This window comes from Gadus morhua, chromosome 18 (assembly GCF_902167405.1).
Source record: "Gadus morhua chromosome 18, gadMor3.0, whole genome shotgun sequence".
NCBI classification, from domain to species: domain Eukaryota; kingdom Metazoa; phylum Chordata; class Actinopteri; order Gadiformes; family Gadidae; genus Gadus; species Gadus morhua.
This window is the reverse complement of record NC_044065.1, coordinates 1,430,580-1,455,644: the sequence shown is the minus strand read 5'-3', so window position 1 is coordinate 1,455,644 and position 25,065 is coordinate 1,430,580. Positions and strand designations below refer to the sequence as shown.

Genomic DNA, 25,065 nt, shown 5'->3' with positions numbered 1-25,065 from the left:
TTCGCTGGTTTTGAGGAGATGGTGAGGGAGATGTGTTACTGTGATAACTTAAAGTAATATGATTCCTCTCTGCTCTCAGATTTTTCGTGCATTGGACTTATCCTCTCACCTGCCCCAGGTGAAGCTTCTCAGGTGCGAGACACTGGGGACGTTCTCATTGGTACATAATATATCATGGATTCAAGAGGATTGACTGTATTGAATGGAGATGCTCCTTTTGATCACTATTTCATAACCCTGATGTGCACATCTCTTGTAGAAAGAGACGGATCACAAAGTTATAATACCTCGGGCCGTGTGAGATGTTCAAGTTTTGATAGCTAAGCTACGGCAAGATGTTAAAGTTCTAGTGGGTCAGACAAAGTCAAATGATATAGTTCTGATAGCTAAGGCACTGTAAGCTGTTAAGGTTCTGATGGGTCAGGTAAGGTGAGATATTAAATTGCTGATAGCTAAGGTTCAGTGAGAGGTTAAAGTTCAGGTTGTTCAGGCAAGGGGGGGTGTAATAGTTCTGATAGCTAAGGTATGGTCAGATGTTAGAGTTCTGATAGCTAAGGTATGGTCAGATGTTAGAGTTCTGATAGCTAAGGTAAAGTGAGATGTTATAGTTCTGATAGCTAAGGTACGGTCCGATGTTTGAGCTCAGATGGGTCAGGTATCGTGAGAGGTTATAGTTCTGATAGCTAAGGTATGGTCAGATGTTAGAGTTCTGATAGCTAAGGTAAAGTGAGATGTTATAGTTCTGATAGCTAAGGTACGGTCCGATGTTTGAGCTCAGATGGGTCAGGTATCGTGAGAGGTTAAAGCTCTGATGATTCAGGTAAGGTGAGTTTTTTCTGGGCAGTATCAACACGTTTTGAGGTCATAAGGTTGTTCTCCAGTGGTTCTTGGGGATGGTGATCTAGATCAAGTGAAGAGCAGGTGGAGGGGTCCTAGCAGGTGGAGAGTCGCTCAGTGAGACCCTTATCTGTGCTGAACAGCAGGATGTTGAAGAGTGAAGCACAGGCCTGAGGTACCACTCTGAGTGGAGCCAGCCAGAAGAACACCACCCATATGGAGGAGTTGGAAGCCTTGTTTCCCTGTAACTCTTCTGTCTATAACTTCTGATATGCTGGACACTGGGGCGAGGAGATGCTCACACAAATCTGAGCTAGCACCAAGACATTAGCAAGCATCATTATGCTAAATAGAACTATGACGTTAACAGTATAATTTTTGCCAGCACAATAGTATTAGCTAAGTAACTAGTTAAGTCTATAGGGCTAGGTATATAGCTGTGGTTAACTAGGTCTGTAGTGCTGATTAGTGTGGTACGTAGATCCTGTTAGGTATGTGGCATGTAGGTATGTAGTTGTTGGTAGCTAGGTCTTTAGCGGCTAGCTTTTTTAAGCTTGTGCACATAGCTGTGGCTATACTTCAATGTGTAGCGGAGCTTAGCTCTGTATGTAGCCGCAGTTAGATGCATTAAGCTAGGCATTGTGGTTATAGCTCACTGTGTAGCTGTCGCTAGCTGGGTATGTAGCTGTGGTAAGCACAGTATGTAGCCGCGGTTAGCTGGGTAAACTGCCGCCAGCTGTTAGCCTAGCTTCAGGAGAAGAATGTAGTTCCTGGCAGCTGCAGCAGCTGTGGCCCCAGCTCTCTGCTCCTCCACCAATCAGGTCGTCTCATGTAGCGTATAGTGTGGCAGTTTGGACGAGATTCACTGACACTGAAGATTACATGTTTATTATTGACTAAAGCTTATGTAATTGAAGCATATCAAAGATTGTTAAAAAAGTTTGCTCAGGAATATTTTCGTTACTTGCGTCGCAGCTCCACATCTGTGGATTTGGCTGTGTGCGTTATGCGCGCCACGTGCGTCTTCGTTCTGACACTTTCAGACTTAAATTGTCCTTCCGAAATTAATATTTTGTAACAGCAAAGGAACAGGAAATGGTTTATAACCAACTCAAAGGGCAACCATTTTGGGTCCAGACATTCTGTGTTCACTAAACTCTTTACAATCTACTTTAGACCTTATATTCCATGGATATTGATTTATTGTGGACAATAAAAAACTGACGTTTTTGTGTCGGTCTCGTAGTCATAGCGTTAATGTCGGGTACGCAGATCGTTCGCACGGAGACGGACTGAAACTTATCCATCCTCTGCCGGGGTATTTTAGGTTCGGATCACTTCAGAAGCACCGACAACCCCCCCCCCCTCTTGCCCCTTCCTCCCCTAGTACCCTCCTCCCTCCCCCACCTCACCCCAGGGGGCGGGCGGAGATAGGATCAATGCAGTGATCAAGGGTTGAGTGTAGTAGTACCGAGACAAGTGTTAGACGGGGCTTGTGAGTCTGTGCGTGAGTCCTTGTGTGCATGTCATGAAACGCTGTGTGTGTTTGTTCGTGTGTGTTTCTGTGCATGTCCGTGTGTGTGTGTGTGTGTCTGTTTGTGTGTGTTTATGTGTGTGTGTGTGTCTGTGTGTGTTGCTTGTTGGTGGTGTTAAGTGTTGGCGTGTGCCGTCGAGTGAAAGAGTGTGTGTGTGTCGGTGTGTGTGTGTGTGTGTGTGTGTGTGTGTGTGTGTGTGTGTGTGTGTGTGTGTGTGTGTGTGTGTGTGTGTGTGTGTGTGTGTGTGTGTGTGTGTGTGTGTGTGTGTGTGTGTGTATATATGTGTTGGTGGAATGTGCAGCCTCATGGCTCTGATGTAACTGGAGGCGTATAGATGATCAGCAGCTGGCAACATCTCCTACTTTCCTTCCTCCTTCTACCCCATATCCTACCATCTTTTGGTCTCCTACTCTCCTTCTCTCCCACCCCCTACCTTCTTTTTGTCTCCACCTCATCTACCTCCTCCTCACATACCTCCTACTCTCTTCCTCTCCCACCTCCTACCGTCTTTTGGTCTCCTAACTCCTACTCTCCTACCTCCTTCTCTCCCAACTCCCATCTTCTTTTGGTCTCCTCCTCTCCTACCTTCTTCGCTCCCACCTCCTACTGTCTTACTCTCCCACCTCCTACCGTCTCCTACCTCCTAGTCTGCTACCTACTAAGGTCTTCTTGTATCTCTCCTCTCTGCCTTGGTCCTCTGCTGCCATCCTGCAGAATGCTTCGGACCAGGTCCTGTATGAAGGCCACTGCAGTGAGACAGCATCTTATAGCTTTCAAGTTCGATCAGGGTCGGTGATGTCATCAGAGCGTGCCATGATGTGAGTGGTCATCCCACTGCAGACACAAATGGGCGTTCTCGTGTGGTGGGGGTTCCCGTTTACGCAGACTGGAACGCCTTTCTCGCTGAACTGTATTAAAATGTCAAAGTGTACTACTCCGAATCCATCTAAACAGTGTTGTAAATAAACTTCCAAAGCTTTTCAAATCTCATTTGGTGTTTTATTGGGATGCAGGTTGATTTTCGTATTTGGTCTTTGAAAACAATGTACAAAGTAAATAAGGTGCCAAGTCAAACCGGAGAAGTGATTCCAGAAATGATTTTGTTAAGAGGACCAATCACAGAGCTTTCCGCCGACGGGTAGTTAAAAAACATTGGATGCGCCCTTAAGCTACAGAGAGGGTCTCCGACAGGCTATGGAGGGGGCTCTCCGTGTCTGCGTACAGCACTTTACGGAGGACTATAAGCGGCCTAACTTTCACCGTCAACACCAACCCCCTTCTTCTTCGCACGGCTGTCAACATCCGGAACATTCGCTAGTTAGATTTTCTAGTAGTAAGTACGGGTAGCATAGAACTAACGTTAGCCAAGTGGGGGCTGCATGATTGCTAAATCTAATGAGAGAGGTAAAATTGCCATTAAGGAACGAAAGCATAGTATGCCTTGCGACTGTGCTTCGCAGTATGCCTTGCGAAACCCAGTATGCCTTTCGAAACACCTCGTGATTGGTCGATGAAACGCTACCTGGAACGCCTAAAGGGCGTTCTTGTGTCATGACGGAAACGCCCAGGCCTGCAGCTGGACCCTTCTCTTCCGTTGGGCCGTCAGTCATGTGATTAGTGGAGGAGGTTGCCCAAGCTCACCTCGTCAAGAGACTGGTTCTCTAACACCGGGGCGAAATTTGCGGAAATGAAAACTAAGAACCAAAATAACCAGGGGATGTTAAACGCGGAGAGGACACGTCTGCTAAGCTAATAAGTAACATGATGTCGGGAAGGGGCCTGGCCAACACTTAGACACACACTTAGACACACACATGTGCACGATGCACTGCACGATGTGCGTGTCTGTGTGTGTGTGTGTGTGTGTGTGTGTGTGTGTGTGTGTGTTGGGAGGGTGGTGTAGAGAGTTTACATTTATGACTTACTTAGACACAGACAGACAGACAGACACGCATACATCGTTCAGTGTCTGTGTCTGTGTGCGTGTGTGTGTATGTGTGTGTGTCTGTGTGTGTGTAACTTGGAGGCTGTAGAAGGAGATGCATCCAGGGAGCATCCTTTTGTGACTTTACTTAGACATTGGTCTTGGTTCCAGAACCAGCAGGCGGAGAGGTCTCTCTCTGGTAGTAAGGCCTTCGTATTGGAGGGTGTCGGGATCACTTTCTTTGAAGTAGTAATTACAAATGGATGTAGTCCTAATTCGTTATTTGGTGTTTCCGTTGGAGGTAGGGTACACACTAATAACACGCATGCCGTCCTGCAGACTGACTGTTCTAGGGTTTATCCCAGTTTATTGATTTGGACCCAATAACAGGTCAATTTAATCTGCACACTTTGTGTTTGTGTGCTTGGACCAACACCACTTTCTAACAATTTGTTAAACATACCCTCGAGCAAATCTAAAATTGTGCATTGTGGAAAGCTCTGTCCCCCTCTCGCTATCTCACGCTCTCGCTCTCCCTCCCCCTCTCCCCCCCTCCCTCCCCCCCCCCCCCCCTCCCCTCCCCCCCTCCCCTCCCTCCAGGTGTCAGTAGCGTACCCCCGGTGTGGTCGGGGTTCGCCATGCCCAGATGGCGGCCGTGCACCCCCCCTCGGGCATGGCCGCGTTCCGCCTCTTCACGGCCGACTCCCTGGCGCAGATCGAGAGGCTGGCGGAGGAGGAGGGGCGGGCCCAGGAAGCAGTGGGGCACGGGCAGGAAGTAGAGGGGCGGGCCCCCGAGGCCCCCAACGTACACCTGGAGGCGGGAAAGAACATCCCCATGATCTACGGGGACCCCCCGGGGGACATGCTCAACACGCCTCTGGAGGACCCCGACCCCTTCTACCGAGCCCAGAAGGTACCAGTACTGCAGTACTCTACCAGTACTACCAGTACTCTACCAGTACTCTACCAGTACTACCAGTACCAGTTCTCTACCAGTACTGCAGTACTCTACCAGTACTACCAGTACTCTACCAGTACTCTACCAGTACTGCAGTACTCTACCAGTACCAGTACTCTACCAGTACTGCAGTACTCTACCAGCACTACCAGTACTACCAGTACTCTACCAGTACTCTACCAGTACTGCAGTACTCTACCAGTACTACCAGTACCAGTACCAACAGTACTGCAGTACTCTACCAGTACTACCAGTACTCTACCAGTACTCTACCAGTACTCTACCAGTGCTGCAGTACTCTACCAGTACTACCAGTACCAGTACCACCAGTACTGCAGTACTCTACCAGTACTCTACCAGTACGGCAGTACTCTACCAGTACTCTACCAGTACTCAACCAGTACTGCAGTACTCTACCAGTACTTTACCAGTACTCAACCAGTACTGCAGTACTCTACCAGTACTCTACCAGTACCAGTACTGCAGTACTCTACCAGTACTGCAGTACTCTACCAGTACTACCAGTAATGCAGTACTCTACCAGTACTGCAGTACTCTACCAGTACTACCAGTACTGCAATACTCTACCAGTACTGCAGTACTCTACCAGTACTACCAGTACTACAATACTCTACCAGTACTACAATACTCTACCAGTACTACCAGTACTACAATACTCTAGTACAGTTACACCCCTTCTACTGAGCTCAGATTAATACTACACAATCTATTTGGAGCATCCTTAGTATTAATAATCTATTATATTTTTATTTGTGTGTGCGTGTGCGTGTGTGTGTGCGTGTGCGTGCGTGTGTGTGTGCGTGCGTTCCCAGACGTTCATTGTGGTCAGCAGGGGTAACACCATCTTCCGCTTCAACGCCGAGCCGGCATGCTACTCCCTCACGGCCTTCAGTCGGGTCCGCAGGGCCGCCATCAAGATCCTCATCCATTCATATCCTCCTGACGCTCCTCGTATAAAGCATGGTTCAAATCATCCATTCATATCCTCCTGACGCACCTCGTATAAAGCATGGTTCAAATCATCCATTCATATCCTCCTGACGCACCGCGTATAAAGCATGGTTCAAATCATCCATTCATATCCTTCTGACACAATCCATCGACATAGTCATACATTCATTTCTGATCCACCCCATAAACAGCATGGTTGGCATCCTCATTCTTTCATATCCTTCCGATCCAGATGATGAACTGCATGGTTATGTACGTGGGCATTGTGCTCTGTGTTGCCATGCAGGAAGAGTGTGTTTGGTGATGGCTTGCTCACCTGTTGCACATTGATTGCTCAATGTGCAACAGGTGTGCAACCTCACCCAACCCCAGAGTCCAGTCGGAGTGACTCTGGCCAGGTGAGGCCGCTCCAACCAGCCGACGTGCACACATACGCCACAGCTATTGATCAACATCCTCATCCATTGATTACCTTTTAAAAGCACAGATCAGATAATGTGATCAGGTGATTTATCATATGTGTAATGTTACACGGATTATCAAACATTTAATCATGTCTATCATAATGGATGTGGTCATACCTTAACCCAGATGATCAGATTAGTTAGCTGTTTACCGTGATTGCCATGGTCCTTAACTCCTATATCATATTGTTCAGCTTGTTCATCATGATAACTATTCTTGCCAACTGTGTCTTCATGACGATGAGCAACCCTCCTCCCTGGAGCAAGACCGTAGAGTGAGTACGGCTAATCAAACGTAATCTAATGTAATCTGACCTCATATAATCCTGCATAATCTGGTCTAATGTAATCTAATCCTGATTTAAAATAATTTAGTTAGATCTAATTTAGTCTGCCTTGGTAAAATCTAACTGAATATAATCCTAATCTAGTCATGTATAATCTAGTCTAATGTAATGTAATCTAGAATAGTGTTATCCAGATTGTATCTAATCAAAGAGTAAACTATTCTGATATAATGTTATCGAATCCTGTTATAATCATTATTTATTCCTTACGTAGTCATAGTATAAACTATCACTAATCTAATTTGATCGAATTCAAATTGAATCCTGTTCTAATCATATTCATTATCTAATCCGAATCTAATCCAAATCTCATCTATTCTTTTCAAGTGTAGTGTAGTCTAATCTTATATGGTTTTTAATCAGATGAAATCTGTTAACAACATGTGTGTTCAAGGTATGTTTTTACTGGCATTTATACGTGTGTTCCAGGTATGTTTTTACTGGTATTTACACGTGTGTTCAAGGTATGTTTTTACTGGTATTTATACGCGTGTTCCAGGTATGTTTTTACTGGTATTTACACGTGTGTTTCAGGTATGTTTTTACTGGAATTTACACGTTTGAGGCGACGACAAAGGTGTTGGCACGAGGCTTCGTTATTGGACCATTCACATTCCTAAGAGACCCGTGGAACTGGCTGGACTTCATGGTCATCAGCATGGCGTGGGTTTACATTCAACACACAGAAATATAGTTATTACCTCAAATCGCTATTAGCTTCATAAAGGTAATACGTTAGTTACACCATAGGACTGGCACAACATGGCTAAACAGACAGAACATCTCTGTGGTAACAGGGACGGGATGGTATTGGTAGTTAGGTTACTTGACTGACAGCCAAATGGTCCCGGGTTCGAATGTCAACATTCGACCTGTCGACATCGTAGAGTAAGAGGTCTGAACCCCTAGCTGCTCCTTAAGGACATGCAGCTGAATTGAAGATGCTTTGGGTTTTTCTTTGCTAAAGGGGATGCTAGAAAATCCCTGTTAGAACATTTGAGAAGTTCAAGTACGGTATCTTATCGACACAGCCTTACAATTGAAGCCAGGGAGTCGATATCTGCGTACATGCCAGGGCCGGCAGGAGCACGTCATGGTAACAACGTCCGGACCGGACGAGCTGAGGAAGTCAACACATTGTTAGTCTGTGTCATCTGCGGCCTTCGGACGATTCAGTTACACCAACGCCACTCCAATTCTTCAGAGCAGCAAATTAAAAATAGAACTAAGCCAAGCGATAGGACCTACGTTACATAAATGTGTAATATTATATATTCATGAAAGGCTGAAGGAATAGGAATATTAATATTCAGACACCTTTATCCAAAGCAACTTCCAAATGACAAATATTACAATCAAAGTGGGATGTACTTTGACAACCGATGAAATATTCTGGTCTGGTCGTGAGTGGTGCTTGTGGTCTTGTATGGTGCTGTGTGTGTGTATCTTTTGGCGGTGGTTGGTGTTGGTTAACGTGTGGTTCTCTCTCCAGGTACCTCACTGAGTTTGTGGACATGGGCAACGTCTCAGCACTGAGAACCTTCAGGGTCCTGCGAGCCCTCAAAACCATCACTGTGATTCCTGGTACTGCTTTCATTCTGCAGCGGAAATGGATTTACATGTAGAATCAATAATAGATTCACTTAATATGCTTATAATGTTTAAAAGTTTAGGAGAGACAACTATTGTTCTCTGGGACAACAGGTCCAGCTAGGGCTGCTGGATTATGGAAAATCATAAGCACGATTGTTTTGGTTAATATTGAAATCATGATTATTGAAACGATTATCTTTGAGTTTAAAAAAATTATGACTTTATTCAGCATTTCTTTCCAAAAACTAATTTGAAATTTCAGAATAGATAGAAAATGTTCAAATCGAATAATAATGTACGAATAAAAATGTTCAACTTGATTATATTAGTTTGGAGATCGTTTGACCCAAAAAACAAAATCACGATCAAAATGTGATTAATGGCCCAGCCCCTGGTCCGACCGGGTAACCACTTGTTCTGGGGCCCCGGTGCATCGTCTGAGTATCGTCTGAGTACCGTCTGACCCCCGCCGTGTCCCCAGGTCTGAAGACCATCGTGGGCGCTCTGATCCAGTCGGTGAAGAAGATGGTGGACGTCATGATCCTGACGGTGTTCGCGCTGGCCGTCTTCGCCCTGGTCGGCCTCCAGCTCTTCATGGGGAACCTCCGGCAGAAGTGCATCCGCTGGCCTCCCCCCAACAACGACACGCTGCTGGGGGACTTCAGCAACGCCACGGCCCTCAACGGCTCGCTCGCCTCCAACCACACCTTCAACTTTGTGGAATATATCGAAAATACCGGTAGGTTTTGTATATGCGACTTAAACGTTACGTTGAGTAACGTAAAACGTTGCTCCGTCGGAAAATACCATGGATCTTAATACTTATTTGATCATATTTGGAGTCATGGTTAATGGCTGGAATATCCCCAGTGAAGAAAATAAAAAGTGTAAACGTAAGAGATTAAAAGACTCAAGGAGCTGGTCTACAAAATTGAAGAAGACAGGCATGAAATTAACACTAAATATGGTCTATGACGTTGTTTGAAGACAATGTCAACATACTTTTGCAGTTATGGGCAGAAAACCTCAATCAGGTGCTCATCTGTTCAAAAAGGGAAAAACATACTCCATTGCCACATAGCAATTAGGCCGTGCTGGAGAACATCCTGATCATGTGACCTCACATTCGGTTTCACTACAAGCATCAGCCAGATCCTACGGTCGCCCACGTAGAGTTCCGGAAGTTAAAATGTCATCGAGGCAAATCAGGGACTGGGATATGGTTGATGCTGTAACAGGGTTAATCCTAAGAAAGCATTGCTATGGATGCAGTTCAAACCATCTAATGATTTCTTTAGCAATACAAGCAATACAATATTTTATAAATCAATTCAACCCTTTTTTGTTGTATTTCTTTCTTCAGTAAATAGCCATGCAAGCCATGCTTATTCAGTGGGTGATTCAAGGCAATTAATAATCCGCTACATGTCAGATTCTTGCATCACCCCCCTGTCTTGGATCATATCCCTATTATGACCGCCCTGCTATACATTATCCATTACTTATTGAGAGGCGACGATGATGATGTTGTGGTTTTTGATGGATGATGTTGTTCTATTCGTAGATAACCAATACTATCTGGAGGGCAGTTTAGACGCTCTGCTCTGCGGTAACAGCTCGGACGCTGGGTGAGTACTCCGACCACAGTACCACACTCGTACAGTACTAGAGTACTACACTCATACAGTACTAGAGTACCACACTCATACAGTACTAGAGAACTACACTCATATTCTACTATGCCACTACACTAGTACACCAATGTGATTTGCTTTGCTTTGCTTTGATTTGTTAACATTGAATCTTTCTTTTTAATTGTGGATTGTTGAGTAGTTTATCAGGTAGTAAATGGGACAGGGTTAACCTTGTCTCTGATTGGCCGGTGGGTGTGGTGTCAACAGGAAGTGTCCTGAGGGCTACCAGTGTATAAAGGCGGGGAGGAACCCCAACTACGGCTACACCAGCTTTGACTCCTTCGGCTGGGCCTTCCTCGCTCTCTTCAGGCTCATGACCCAGGACTACTGGGAGAACCTCTTTCAGCTGGTCGGCCACCTTCTCATTCTGCTCCTCCTGCTCCTTCTCCTCTTCTTATTCCTCCTTCTCGTCCTCCTGTTCTTCCATCTCCTCCTTCTGCTCCTTTTGCTCCTCCTCCTCTTCTGGATCCTCTTATTATTCCTCCTCCTCCTGCTCCTCCCTCTCGTCCTCCTGTTCTTCCTTTTCCTCCTGCTCCTCCTCCTGCTCCTCTTCTTGACCCACTTATTATCCTTCTCCGCCTCATCTCGCTCCTCCACATGGTAAACCGGTCGTGTGTGTGTTTGTGTAGCTCCTGCGCGCGGCGGGGAAGACCTACATGCTGTTCTTCGTGGTGATCATCTTCCTGGGCTCCTTCTACCTCATCAACCTCATCCTGGCCGTGGTGGCCATGGCGTACGAGGAGCAGAACGAGGCCACACTGCGGGAGGCTCGGGAGAAGGAGGAGGAGTTCCAGCGGATGCTAGAGCAGCTGAGGAACCAAGACCAGGTGATGGTCTGCTGTTACACACACCCTAACCCTACATATCGATGCTCTCTCTCTCGTTCTCTCTCTCGTTCTCTCTCTCTCTCTCTCTCGTTCTCTCGTTTCGCCTTGCATGGTTATCTCCGCCATTGTGTGTGTATCAACAGTCATAAGTCGCATTCGATCCAAGTTTAAATGTACAGTAAGACACATACAGCCACACGTGTCCCATGCTGCCCTCTGCTGTAGTATTTGTTGGTCCACGGTCGACAACAGGAAGCTATTGTTTTGTTTGACAGGAAGCTTTCGTAGGCAGCCAAGCGTCTCTGACCAGTAAGAAGTCCCTGAGTCACCACACAGAGTTTGAGTTTGACGAGGAAGGTGACGGCAGCGAAGACGTACTGAAGGACTGTAACGGTCGAATCATCCCGCGACTTCTCATCAGGGTGCCCACAATGACCCAGGTGAGGATCTGCTGCTGCTCACAACCCGTTACACCTGGTTTACAACCCATCCTGTTAACACCTGGTTTACACCTGGTTTACAACCCATCCTGTTAACACCTGGTTTACACCTGGTTTACACCCCATCCTGTTAACGCCTGGATATACCTGGCCTAAACCTGGCTTATATCTTGCTTGCGCATATTTTATACCAGGTTTCTACCTCATCCTGTTAAAATATGGTTTATACCTGGTTCTCACCTGGTTTATAGCTCATCTTATTAACATGTGGTTGACATCTGGTTCAGACCTTCCGACACCTGTCTTACGTCTGATTAACACCTGGTTATTCCTGTTTTACACCCGACCCTGTCACCACCTGGGTTTCAAAATGTTCCTCAGCCGTATTGTGAAGAGGAGGTGAAGCAGGACGAAGAGGGGGGGTCTCGGGGCTCCGCCCTCAGTGTGGTGCACCTGGAGGCGCCGGGCCTCAAACACCGAACTGCCAGCGTTCTCACCGTCGCCACGGTCGCCGCCATGGAAGGTATCGCCCGGGAAAAAGCCGACAGAAAAAGCAGAAATAAAGCTTGCATGAAATATAATTGCAGCCTGTTGTCACCGAGCTGCATCAGAACAACGAGTTTGCTACGCTAAGCCTGTAGCGTAGACACATTAGACCAACGCGTGTGTTATGCTAAGCCAGTGGTAGTGCAGCTACATTCGACCCGATAGCTGCTATGCTAAGCCTGTGGTAGCGTGACCATAGGTCAAATGAAGTGCAGAGCCAAGCAGCGTCTATAGAGGCTCTCTTGGCTCCGTCCCAAGCCCCTTCAGGCTACACTACTGTGGGCTGTAATTGCTAAGCTTAGCATCCGGCTACTGACACTGTACACCCAGAGGACCAAGGTCAGGACAGTCGCAATGTCTGGCACCAGCTTCACAGCAGTGCTAATGACAATGTGTTCAAGTCGGACTCATAGACCTTCGACCCTCCTGGTGCTAAGCCGGGCCCAAACCTAAACACAGACTTAGATCCCCATGTTGCTGATAAGACATAGGCTTATGTACAACTAGCACTACCCTTCCATACACATCCAGCATAGCCATCATTTTTCCGACAGTCAGCGTTTTAAAGAAGCGTTAAGCACTGCCCGGCCAAAGGAAGCGATATGTTGAACCTACCTTTTCGGACATGATCATCATAAATAACTTTAAGGAGAGGAGGAAGCTCCACTGATCAGACTCTGATGATTGGATGTTGATTGAACGGATTATAGGATGTGAATGCCAATACTAAGTACCAATGACGATAATTGATCTGAAACATCAACACACCAACAGACCTGTGACTTCCTGTCCGGTGTGTAACTTCCTGTGTGGTGTGTAAAACGTCCTGCTGTGTGTTGTTTAGAGCTGGAGGAGGCCCAGAGACCCTGCCCTCCCAGCTGGTACCGATTCGCCGACTTCTTCCTGAAGTGGGACTGCTGCGACGTCTGGGTGACGTCCAAGAACTGGGTCAACTTCGTGGTGATGGACCCCTTTGTGGACCTGGCCATCACCATCTGCATCGTCCTCAACACCCTGTTCATGGCCATGGAGCACTACCCTATGACGCCCCAGTTCGACCACATGCTGTCCGTGGGGAACCTGGTGGGTCCCTGAGCTGGGCTTCAACTGGCTTCAACTGGGTTATACTGGCTTCAACTGGGTTCAACTTGGTTATACTGGGTTAGACTGGTTCAACTCGGTTAAACTGGGTTCAAGTGGGTAAAACTGGCTTCAACTGGCTTCAACTGGGTACAACTGGGTTATACTGGCTTACACTGGGTTATACTGGCTTCAACTGGGTTCAACTGGGTTGTACGGGGTTAGACTGGTTAAACTGGGTTAAACTGGGTTCAACTGGCTTCAACTGGCTTCAACTGGGTATAACTGGCTTCAACTGGCTTCAACTGGCTTCAACTGGGTATAACTGGCTTCAACTGGCTTCAACTGGGTACAACTGGGTTAGACTGGGTTCAACTGGCTTCAACTGGCTTCGACTAGGTTCGACTGGGTTCGACTGGGTTAGACTGGGAGGTTCAGCTGCTGGTCTTGGTGGGGAGAGTGGTGGTGTGTGTGTGTCGGTTTATGGCTGCTGTTATTCAGGTCTTCACGGGTCTTTGTCATTCATGTGTTCATGAGGGTCTCTGTTATTCACGTGTTCACAGGGGTCTTGTTTATTTATGTATTCATGAGAGTCTTGGTTACACGTGTGTTCACAGAATCTGGGTTATTCATGTGTTCACGGGATCTCTGGATCTCTTGGGATTTCATGTGTATTCATATGTTGGAGGGGGGTCGTGGGGGTTCATGTGTTCACGGGGGTCATGGTGATTCATGTGTTCACTGGGGGGTGGGGGGTCTCTTTTATCCAGGTGTTCACTGGGATCTTCACGGCCGAGATGTTCTTCAAGCTGATCGCCATGGACCCCTACTACTACTTCCAGGTGGGCTGGAACATCTTCGACAGCATCATCGTGACCATGAGCCTGGTGGAGCTGGGCCTGGCCAACGTCCAGGGTCTGTCCGTCCTCCGCTCCTTCCGTCTGGTGAGAGAGCCCAGCCGTCACTCCGCTCTGGTTACCATGGGCCACCCGCCTTGACTACAGTAACCATAGCAAAAAAACTGTTACCACTGTAACCATAGTTACCCCAACAACACAGAAGCATCACTCCTCCTCTGGTTACCATAGTTACCACATTTAACAGACGCTGCTAACTACACTTACCCCAGTGACTTGTGTGTATGTGCGTGTGTGTATGTGCGTGTGACTGCGGTGCTGTGTAGCTGCGTGTCTTCAAGCTGGCCAAGTCGTGGCCCACCCTCAACATGCTGATCAAGATCATCGGTAACTCCGTGGGCGCCCTGGGCAACCTGACCCTGGTGCTGGCCATCATCGTCTTCATCTTCGCGGTGGTGGGCATGCAGCTCTTCGGGAAGAGCTACAAGGAGTGCGTGTGCAAGATCGCCGTGGACTGCGTGCTGCCGCGCTGGCACATGCACGACTTCTTCCACTCCTTCCTCATCGTGTTCCGCATCCTGTGCGGCGAGTGGATCGAGACCATGTGGGACTGCATGGAGGTGGCGGGCACCGGCATGTGCCTCATCGTCTTCATGATGGTCATGGTGATCGGAAACCTGGTGGTGAGTAGAGAACAGATCTAGGGAACGAGGGGCCTAACGAGGGGCCTAACGAGGGGCCTAACGAGGGGCCTAACGAGGGGCCTAACGAGGGGCCTAACGAGGGGCCTAACGACTATAAAATCCCAGAACATGTTTCTCAAGTGCGTTCTATGTATAGTGGTTGAGGTGAAGGGTCAAGCAGGGGTGTGAACTGAGGTCCTAAACAGCTGAGGGAGCCTAGAGGAAGGACTAGTGGTATGATGACTTACTGATGAGTGAGGGGCAGAGCTTCTGACGACCTGTCAGCGTGATCTGAGGTCTGCTAAATCAGCCACGACGCCAGCAGCATATAGCTACTGTATTAGTACACATATGCTGTATGTAGATAGTAACATATATATAATATTGCATTATATTGTATTATATATATAATTCGTATTACATGCACACATTACATATAAAGTGGTATATTAAATAAATATATGATATGTTATAATATTAATTTAAATATAATATCATAATATGTTATTTGATTTTGTGTTATGTAATTAATTATAATTAATCATAATTATAATTATATATAGCCTAGTTATAATACAAATTATTTATGCCATAATATATACTTATATTGATCCCATTGATGCTAAATATGTTATGTAAAATGCATGATATGTACTTTAAAAGCAATATAATACGACAAGCATTGGACATAGGATATGATACATATGACAAACATCCTATATGATATATTGTGATCCGGCCGCGACGCTCTGGGTGTGGAAGCGACGCTGCTGATTCACAGGCAGAGAGAACCCGATCCCCGTCTGAACCTAGGGAACCAGGAAACCAGCGGCGACCTAAAGATAGACCCCTCGCCACTGCAACGCACCACAATATTTATTGGCGTCTCCTCATCAGAACCACTTGATATGTGATGAGTATCCGAGACCAAGCACACACGTTAGCAGTCGGGGCTTAACCTAATAGGCTTGTAGGTGCTACAGACTTTGAATACAGACTTATTACCACATTATTAAACCGCCTTATTACCACATCCTTAAACAGTATGCACCTTCGAATAAAGATCCGCTTCTTACGGCAGTCATGTCATTCTGAGCTGGTCACGAGATAGTGTGTATGAAAGAGATGTTCGTTAAATTTCATTAGGTTCAGTAGGTTACCGTATGATATAGTATGTAACAGAAGTATGTTATAGTTTGTTATAACGGTAGTATGTTATAGTATGTAACAGTAAGTTATATATTGTAACAGTAATATGTTATAGTTTTTAACAGTAGTATGTTATGTAACAGTAGTATGTTATAGCATGTAACAGTAGTTTGTTATAGTATGTAACAGTCAGGGGCGATTCTAGGTAGTGTGGGGGCCCTAGGCAGAGGATTGTTGGGGGGGGGGGCCCCCCCTCGTGGCCCGGGGCCCCCAAACAATTGCGGGGCCCCAGGCAGTTGCCTGGTATGCCTAATGGGATGCGGCGCCTCTGGTAACAGTAGAATGTTATAACATGTAACAGTAGTATGTTATTGTATGTAACAGTCGTAGGTTACCGTATGATATAGTATGTAACAGAAGTATGTTATAGTTTGTTATAACGGTAGTATGTTATAGTATGTAACAGTAAGTTATATATTGTAACAGTAATATGTTATAGTTTTTAACAGTATTATGTTATGTAACAGTAGTATGTTATAGCATGTAACAGTAGTATGTCATAGCATGTAATATTAGTATGTTATGTTATGTAACAGTAGTATGTTATAGTATGTAACAGTAGTATGTTATAGCATGTAACAGTAGTATGTTATGTTATGTAACAGTAGTATGTTTTGTTATGTAACAGTAGTATGTTATAGTATGTAACAGTAGTATGTTATAGCATGTAACAGTAGTATGTTATAGTATGTTATAGTGTGTGTCGATAGTATGTTATAGTATGTTTTAGGAGTATGTTATTAGCATGTTATAGCGTGTATAACAGTGGCGTGTGTGTGCAGGTGCTGAACCTGTTCCTGGCGCTGCTGCTCAGCTCGTTCAGCGGGGACAACCTGTCGACCGCGGACGAGGACGGCGAGCTCAACAACCTGCAGATCGCCATCAACCGGATCTCCGGGGGCGTGGCCTGGGTGAAGACCCGCCTCCGGCGCCTGCTCGCTCCGCTGTTCCTGCGCGTCACCAGCCGCCTGGAGGGACCCAAGGGGGGCGGGGCGGTGGAGATGAACCACCTGGACGCCGGCGAGGGTCCGGCAGCCAGCGAGGATGATGGGACATCTCACTGTCTGGTGGAGGGCCGGCGGGGGCGACCGCTGGACTACGATGTGGTCCTCACCGTCCCCATGGCCCAGGGGGAGTCAGACCTCGAGAACATGGATGAGGACGATGAGGACGATGAGGACGATGAGGACGATGAAGAGGATGATGAGGATGATGAGGATGATCGAGGGCAGAATGTGCGTTCCAATGTAAGAGCCAGACGTTCCAGAGAGACTAGACGTTGGACTATAGGTGTGGATATAAATGTTGGGGTTATATTTAGCTACCTTGTTTCATAAATGGATTTGAAGCAATTCCAGATAGTAATTTATACCAGTAGAAATAACCATTAATAACCAGAAATATTGATCTACCTTACTCTTTCTCTCTCTATATGTAGACAAATAATAATTGTATCGTAATATTCTCACCCCTTTCCAGGGAAAACTACATTCTCATGTACATGATCCTTTCAAAGTGAGTAAGTGATGGCTTAAAGCGCACCAAAGCTCCTGCTAGCATAGTGAGCAAAGCATGTTAGCGCAGCGCTTCCACAGACGCTCAGCTTGGCGACGCTCAAATTGTTAGCATCCTTAAGTAACTCACCCTCTGTCTTCTGATTTTTCTGACCTCAGCTTCCATCTCCCTGGCAGCTGATTCGCGTAACCAAGGACGACGGAGACTCTTCGGAGTGCAGTACCGTCGACTACCAGCCCCCCGAACACGAACCCGAGCTGGAGGAAGAGGAGGAGCCAGAACCGGTTGATCCGGAGTCCTGCTTCACTGACGGTACATCTACTACTATTTAAGTCAACATAACCCTTAAAGGTGACATATGATACCACCGGGTGTGAGTGTGATTCGCCGGTCCAAGCCCTTTTGAAAAACGGCCTCTTCTGACATCACTAGTGGGCGTGTCCACCTAGAAGTATGACAGAGAGATGAGCAACGCTACAGTCCACTGGGTAGGCTGGTAGACCGATCTATCCAGTAGGTGGACACGCCCACTTATGATGTCAGAAGAGGCAGATTTTCAAAACGGCTTGTAACAGCCAATCACACTCACACCTGGTGGTATATTATGTCCCCTTTTAAATCAACACTGCTACTACTACACTGATCAATCCCTCAACGTAGTTTCCCAGTCAGTGTGTTTGTGATTGGCTGTTGTTGGCTCCTCCCCCCTCAGACTGCGTGCGGCGGTGGCCCTGTCTGAGCGTGGACATCAACCAGGGCCGGGGCAAAACCTGGTGGAACATCCGGAGAACCTGCTTCACCATCGTGGAACACGACTATTTCGAGACCTTCATCATCTTCATGATCCTGCTCAGTAGCGGAGCGCTGGTCAGCCTTTTACAAATAATCTATAATCCTCACATATTAATGATAATCCGTTCTCTATAACCTTTAATAATAACCAGTAATCAGTTAACTATAACCCTTAACCTATAACCAATAATCCTTCATCCATAACCCTGAGTCAATAACCAATAATCAGTGTTAAAATATGTTCTCTATAAATTGTAATGTATATCAAATAATAAGAGCTTCAATCTATGCTAAATGTCACCATCCATCTCAGTGGTTGATGCTATAGGGAGCGAACAGATCTGCAGTCTGGACTCGGACGGTTGGTCTTGAATCGTTGACCTCCGAGACACCCAGTTACTGTTCTGAGCACAGCTTCGGTCTCTAGGTTACCGTGGCTACACGTCGTTCTCTATGTTACTGCGGCTACGCCGTTGGTGTCGTAGGGGTCCACAGTGACTTGCAGACCCACGATTTACCTACGGTAATGATCTGATCTACTGTCTCAGGCGTTTGAGGACATCTACATAGAGCGCCGTCGGACCATCAAGATAATCCTGGAGTACGCCGACAAGATCTTTACCTACGTCTTCATCATAGAGATGGTCCTCAAGTGGGTGGCGTACGGCTTCAAGACCTACTTCACCAACGCGTGGTGCTGGCTGGACTTCTTCATCGTGGATGTGAGTTCCATCACCTGGAGTTACCGATTGTGAAAATATAAACGCTTTATATGATCTTTGTGGGATCGTTGTTCTCCAACGAAACCAGGAAGTAAACAGACAACCCACCACCAAAAAAATGTGGCAGACTTTTATCAATGGTATGAATTTACAATGTCGACAAATGGGGTGTATTTTTGATGAGGGCTTCTTTAAAGCGTAAGAAAGATGGGTGGCCTGTTGAAGTTTACAGTCCACCAGACGGGGTTGCTAATGCAAGAAATGTTAATTTGACACGCTGATTGTAACATGTGACTAGGATATGTCTTGGTCCCACCACAGGTGTCTCTGATTAGCATGGGTGCTAATTTGATGGGCTTCTCAGACCTGGGACCAATCAAGTCCCTAAGGACCTTGAGGGCGCTCAGGCCGCTCCGTGCCCTCTCCAGATTCGAGGGGATGAGGGTGAGTTGGTCACATGGTACACTGTCTCATGTTATCCATGTTGCCAAACGTATGAAAGTTGTCTTCCACTAACTCTACTAACTGATGTTTCCCAATACCTCCTAACATGGCTGCCAGGGCTGATGGAACAGAGGTAGGAGTCAATACGGAGGTTTTGGTATCCATGGGGGAAATGGAAACTATCAACCCTTTAAATTATGGCAAATTGGGCAACGTTCATGAGCTACTGTTACGCATGGTTGTATTAAAACTAATAAAACATGGCTGGTCAAGGTGAAACCTGCCTGGTAGAACGCCCTAACAGTAGATGAAGGTCTAGGAAGCTGATCTCTGACAGGAGGTGTGTAGGGTGTCTAAGTGGTGGTGAACCACTTGGTGAAACACCATCGATCCATCTGTAACCTGTATTTCTATTTATCGATCAGTCTGATATCCTGTCTGTCTTTCTGTCTGTCTTTTTACCTGTGTCTCTGTCTGTCCCGTCGATCCACCTGATAAGCTGTCTTTATATCAATCCATGATACCCTCTATGTCTGTCTGTTTTCCTGTGTCTCTGTCTACCTGACCGTTTGATATCTCTCTGTCTGTCTGTCTGTCTGTCAACCTGTCTGTCCTCCCACCGGTCTTCTGACAGGTGGTGGTGAACGCCCTGGTGGGGGCCATCCCGTCCATCTTCAACGTGCTGCTGGTTTGTCTGATCTTCTGGCTGATCTTCAGCATCATGGGCGTCAACTTGTTTGCCGGCAAGTTCTACCGCTGCATCAACACCACGTCGGACGAGCTGTTCCTCCTCGAGCAGGTCAACAACCACAGCGACTGCCTGGCCCTGCAGCAGGCCACCGGAGAGGCCCGCTGGGTCAACGTCAAGGTCAACTACGACAACGTCGCCACGGGTTACCTGTCCCTGCTGCAAGTGGTGAGAGACCCCGTTGCAAACCGACGGACCGCGTGCTGCCGTTCAACCGACCGTTTCTGGGGCCAAGTTCAACCGCCCGTTTCAGACCATTACCAAACCACGCGTTCGACCGCGTGGTTTTGCATGCTTTAGTAGAGTACAGAGGAGCTCACGCTCACGTCTAGAATTTAAATTGGTAACATTTGAAATTAGTTTTAAATGTGTTTGAATAGGTTTTCAATGTGAATGAGACAGGACTTGGGGTTGGCACAAAGTGTTGTTGTAGGCCTCAACTGATTGGGCTGCCTGTTCAGACTTGGTGATCATAACATTCAAGTTGAATAGCCTTATAATATATGATTAGAGAGGATTTTAATGCATTTGTGTTTTCATCTTATCATTAACTATTAGTTTATTTAGAATGCACAACTATTTACATTTTTGGTTTACACTCAAAATGTAAATGTGCCAGAGCTAGCAAAAAAAGCACATTTTTATCTGTAGGCCCCAGCTAAGATTAAAATGTTTTTTTTCTCTCTTCAGGCCACATTCAAAGGTTGGATGGACATAATGTATGCTGCTGTGGACTCGCGAGAGGTAACATCGCTATTGGAAATGTTTCATATCTAAATTAAACATTACTTCAAATAATAAATGACTTGAATGTATATCAGGACTTCCTTTGGTTTCATGCTGATCTATGCTGCAGGTGGATGAACAGCCTTCCTATGAAATCAACCTCTACATGTACATATATTTTGTCATATTCATCATCTTCGGATCCTTTTTCACTCTCAACCTTTTCATCGGTGTGATTATTGACAACTTCAACCAGCAGAAGAAGAAGATAAGTCTCCTCACCTGTTCACTCGACCTGCAAATGTAGCTTTGACGTTGTTAATTAGTGCTAACGTTTAGTTCCAAAGGCTTTGCATGATGAATTTCCAAATGTTTTGTAATAATCCAACCATCCATCCATTAATTCATTAAACTGCTAGCTGAACTAGATAAGATGTATATGTTCATGCCTCTGTTGGGTTTGTGCACTTTGGAGACAAGGACATCTTCATGACTGAGGAACAGAAGAAATACTATGAAGCCATGAAGAAACTAGGGTCCAAGAAACCTCAGAAACCGACCCCCCGACCCACGGTACGTCCCCTCTGTAACACCTCATCATACATCATAACGGCTCTGAGCCAACAAGCAGGAATGCTTCCAGAGCCTTTGACCCCTGATCTTTAGCCTTGACCTCTGCAGGTGTTAACAAACACACTAATGGTGTTCATGTTCTCCCCCCTCCCCTCTCATTTCCCACCCTCAACTCCCCCGGGACCTTTGACCCTCAACAGAACCTGATCCAAGGTTTGGTGTTCGACTTCATTAGCCAGCAAGTCTTTGACATCTTTATCATGGTGCTGATCTGCCTCAATATGGTAACCATGATGGTGGAGACAGACGACCAGAGTCCTGAAAAGAGTGACTTCCTCTTCAAGCTCAACGTGGCCTTCATCGTTGTCTTCACCGGGGAGTGTACCCTGAAGCTGTTTGCTTTGCGGCAGTACTTCTTCAAGAATGGGTGGAACGTTTTTGACTTTGTCGTCGTCATCTTGTCCATAGCCGGTGTGTTGAGCTCTGACTATAACTTATTGAAACTCTTCTTTTAAATAATCTGTTTACCTCTAACTATCATGTGTTATATTTTTCAGGCACGATGCTTTCTGACATCATAGAGAAGTACTTTGTGTCACCCACTCTGTTCCGAGTCATCCGATTGGCCAGAATCGGCAGGATCCTGCGCCTTATCAAAGGAGCCAAGGGCATCCGCACCCTGCTGTTTGCCCTCATGATGTCACTTCCTGCCCTCTTCAACATTGGCCTGCTGCTGTTTCTCATCATGTTCATCTTTTCTATATTTGGCATGTCCAACTTCGCCTATGTCAAAAAGCAGGCCGGTATCGACGACATGTTCAACTTTGAGACGTTCGGGGGCAGCATCGTGTGTCTGTTCGAGATCACCACCTCTGCGGGTTGGGACAGCCTGCTGCTTCCCATCCTGAACCGGGAGGCGCCCGACTGCGACCCCGACTTCGAGAACCCAGGCACGGATGTGCGGGGGAACTGCGGGAACCCCGGCATGGCCATCATGTTCTTCTGCAGCTACATCATCGTCTCCTTCCTGGTGGTGGTCAACATGTACATCGCCATCATCCTGGAGAACTTCAACGTGGCGCAGGAGGAGAGCGGGGACGCACTGTGCGAGGAAGACTTCGAGATGTTCAACGAGACCTGGGAGAAGTTTGACCTGGAAGGGACCCAGTTCCTAGAGTACGCCCGCCTGTCGGACTTCTGTGACGCGCTGCAGATGCCGCTGCGGGTGGTAAAGCCGAACCGCCTGCAGCTGATCGAGATGGATCTTCCGCTGGTGATCGGAGACCGCATCCACTGCCTGGACGTCCTGCTGGCGGTCACGCAGATGGTGCTGGGAGAGACGGTGGAGATGGCCGCCATGCGCGAGAGCATCAAGGCGAAGTTCGTCATGAGCAACCCCACCTCTGACTCATTCGCCCCCATCACCAGTACCTTCCGCCACAAGGAGGAGGAGCTGGCTGCCGCGGTCGTTCAGCGTGCGTACCGCAGGCACCTCCTCAGGCGCGCCATCCGCCACGCCTCCTCCATGTGGCGCCACAAGAGGATGAAGGTCAAGGAGGAGGACCTCGCTGAGAAGGAGGGGTTGCTGGCCAGGCGGATGGCTGTGTTCTATGGTAGCGAGGTGGACCTGGCCGATCAGGAGGTGGAGCAGGTGGATCTAGAGGCTCCTCCGAGCCAAGAACCCGTTCATGTTGGGCCCCCAAACGGGCCCAACCTCCTGGTGGTCCCCGTGGAGGTGACCAGCGAGGTGGTGTTGCACTCGGCCCCCCACCGCAAGGCCTTGGACTTCTATGAGGTCCTTCATGAATCTGTGGTATAACAAACAGTGCTTCACCTCCGTCCATCTTAGTTCCCATGAGTCATGGTCAGCGGCGTTGGCGGCGTTGGCGGCGTTAGCAGTGTTCGCAGCGCTGGTGGTTTTAGCATAAGTTGTAAGTTGTTGACATCACTGAGAGATTGTTCCAAAGTCATGAAGATTGAATCACTTGCCCATGTAAAACATATTTTATGTTTTGTTATGCTATATTGTCACGCAAAAATAACGAATGAGAAGCGTCTTAAGGCTTTGGCTTTTGGGGGCTACACACTCACATTTTAATTAAGTCAAGGCTATGACGTCTGCTTATGTTGGGTAAGAAAATATATTGTGGTGTTAATTAAGATGCTAATACCCAGATCCAAATCACTCACAGCAGTAGGTTCAATCGGTATTTAAACCTGAGACTTGTACATGAGATATGCAGCCCAGTTTTCAAACCACAATAAAAAAAAAGCTAAAATATTGCATTGCCAAAGTACTTAACCTCGAGGAATTTATGTATTTCAGGAGTCACGGTATCTGGGCTAGAATATTTTTGCTGAACTCTGTTCTCTGTCTTACAAAGTTAAACCTGTCTCAGAAAGAGACGTTACTTCATTTAATATTTTAGAAAATTTGCCAAAACTGGGCAAATTCCTTTTCCTGCTTAGTTTGGGTCACTTTTCTGAATACAAATTGTCTGAATACATAAGGTCCTTTATATTGCAAAAAATAAATAGACTAAGGTTCTATCCTCCAAATTGATTATATATACGTCAACTAAATTGCAGTGATTATTAGGCCTACGGATTATTATTATTACTGATACATTTGTCTGAATGTGAACTCTATATTTAATGTTTACATTGCTTAATGAGGCAACAGAAACAGACATTTTATTTGGTTGCCCAATTCATCTGCTGCTGTTTTTATTGGATGGGAAAGTGTTAAAGATACACCTTTTTATTTTTGGACACTCACTGGACCTTTCTGGATCTAAGAAACTCATCTCGACAGTTGATCCACACTCTTCTTAAGTCTTAAACTCTACTCAAATGTGTAAGCTAATGATGAGCGTTTAGTCTTCTTTGTACAATAGAGTTAGCATACACCTGTTTACATTTTTGATAGAGATTGAATGAAAAAAGAGTACACCGTCACTATGCCTTGTATATAACGATACGCAGAGTTGGTAAATGTATTTTTTTGAGTTTTTTCGGTATTGTATATTTATACACTTATTATTGTTTACAAAATGAAGTTGTTAGAATAAAACAGTATGAACGGTATTGCTGTGTTGACGTTTAGAAACGTAAGGTCTACAGCAACATGGTCTTAATGTTTTTTTAAATTTCTAACAGTATTAATTATATATTTTAAATTAATAGTGACGTTGCACAGGGTGCCCTCTTGTGAGACAACCTACATAGGGAGTAGGTTACTGCAATAGAGGAGGCTGCAGTATAAGGGTGGAGTGAAGTGCTTTTAAAACAATAAGTACTCAGAAACTAGTAGCCTACTTGAATCTATCAAAACAATTCTGCCGCCTCCTCTACTTAATATTCAATTGACCAACTGAGGCAGCGACCTCTAAACGTCAACTTCACATAGCCCAATGTTTGAGTCCAAATATATATATTTTTGTATTGATTATAGGTTATATAACATATATTAAGTACAAACATATGTTACTGAAGGCAGGGGTGTAGCATGAGATAATATAACATTAGCGTCTTAGCATTCTGCTAACAAAACTCTGCAGGTGCCTCAAGCTACCACGC

General features: G+C 46.2%; 1 protein-coding gene across 2 annotated transcripts; it reads left to right on the top strand.

The window, feature by feature from the left end:
- Nucleotides 1-6,264: 6,264 nt before the first annotated feature.
- scn4aa (sodium channel, voltage-gated, type IV, alpha, a) lies at nt 6,265-24,573 on the top strand. 2 transcript variants are annotated; one of them, XM_030340596.1, is made up of 24 exons: nt 6,265-6,965; nt 7,572-7,700; nt 8,530-8,621; nt 9,112-9,369; nt 10,195-10,258; nt 10,532-10,673; nt 10,954-11,151; nt 11,427-11,591; nt 11,973-12,114; nt 12,982-13,220; nt 13,988-14,161; nt 14,401-14,757; nt 16,749-17,213; nt 17,446-17,481; nt 17,640-17,793; nt 18,194-18,348; nt 18,822-18,995; nt 19,317-19,439; nt 20,074-20,355; nt 20,878-20,931; nt 21,044-21,181; nt 21,382-21,486; nt 21,687-21,957; nt 22,044-24,573. In XM_030340596.1, exons 1-24 carry the CDS (start codon nt 6,853-6,855, stop codon nt 23,303-23,305), a joined length of 5,292 nt encoding a protein of 1,763 aa, XP_030196456.1. In that variant the 5' UTR covers nt 6,265-6,852; the 3' UTR covers nt 23,306-24,573. The 2 variants fall into 2 exon arrangements, with proteins under 2 accessions (XP_030196456.1, XP_030196457.1); XM_030340597.1 differs by lacking the exon at nt 17,446-17,481.
- The last annotated feature ends 492 nt before the right edge of the window (nt 24,574-25,065 follow it).

What these genes read in the sequence shown, in the direction of transcription:
- scn4aa (XM_030340596.1), top strand. Translation starts at nt 6,853, where the DNA reads ATGGTCCTTAACTCCTATATCATATTGTTCAGCTTGTTCATCATGATA. An exon ending in GGAATATATCGAAAATACCG is followed by an intron (nt 9,370 to 10,194) that starts GTAGGTTTTGTA and finishes TTCTATTCGTAG; the next exon opens with ATAACCAATACTATCTGGAG. An exon ending in TCCTCCGCTCCTTCCGTCTG is followed by an intron (nt 14,162 to 14,400) that starts GTGAGAGAGCCC and finishes GGTGCTGTGTAG; the next exon opens with CTGCGTGTCTTCAAGCTGGC.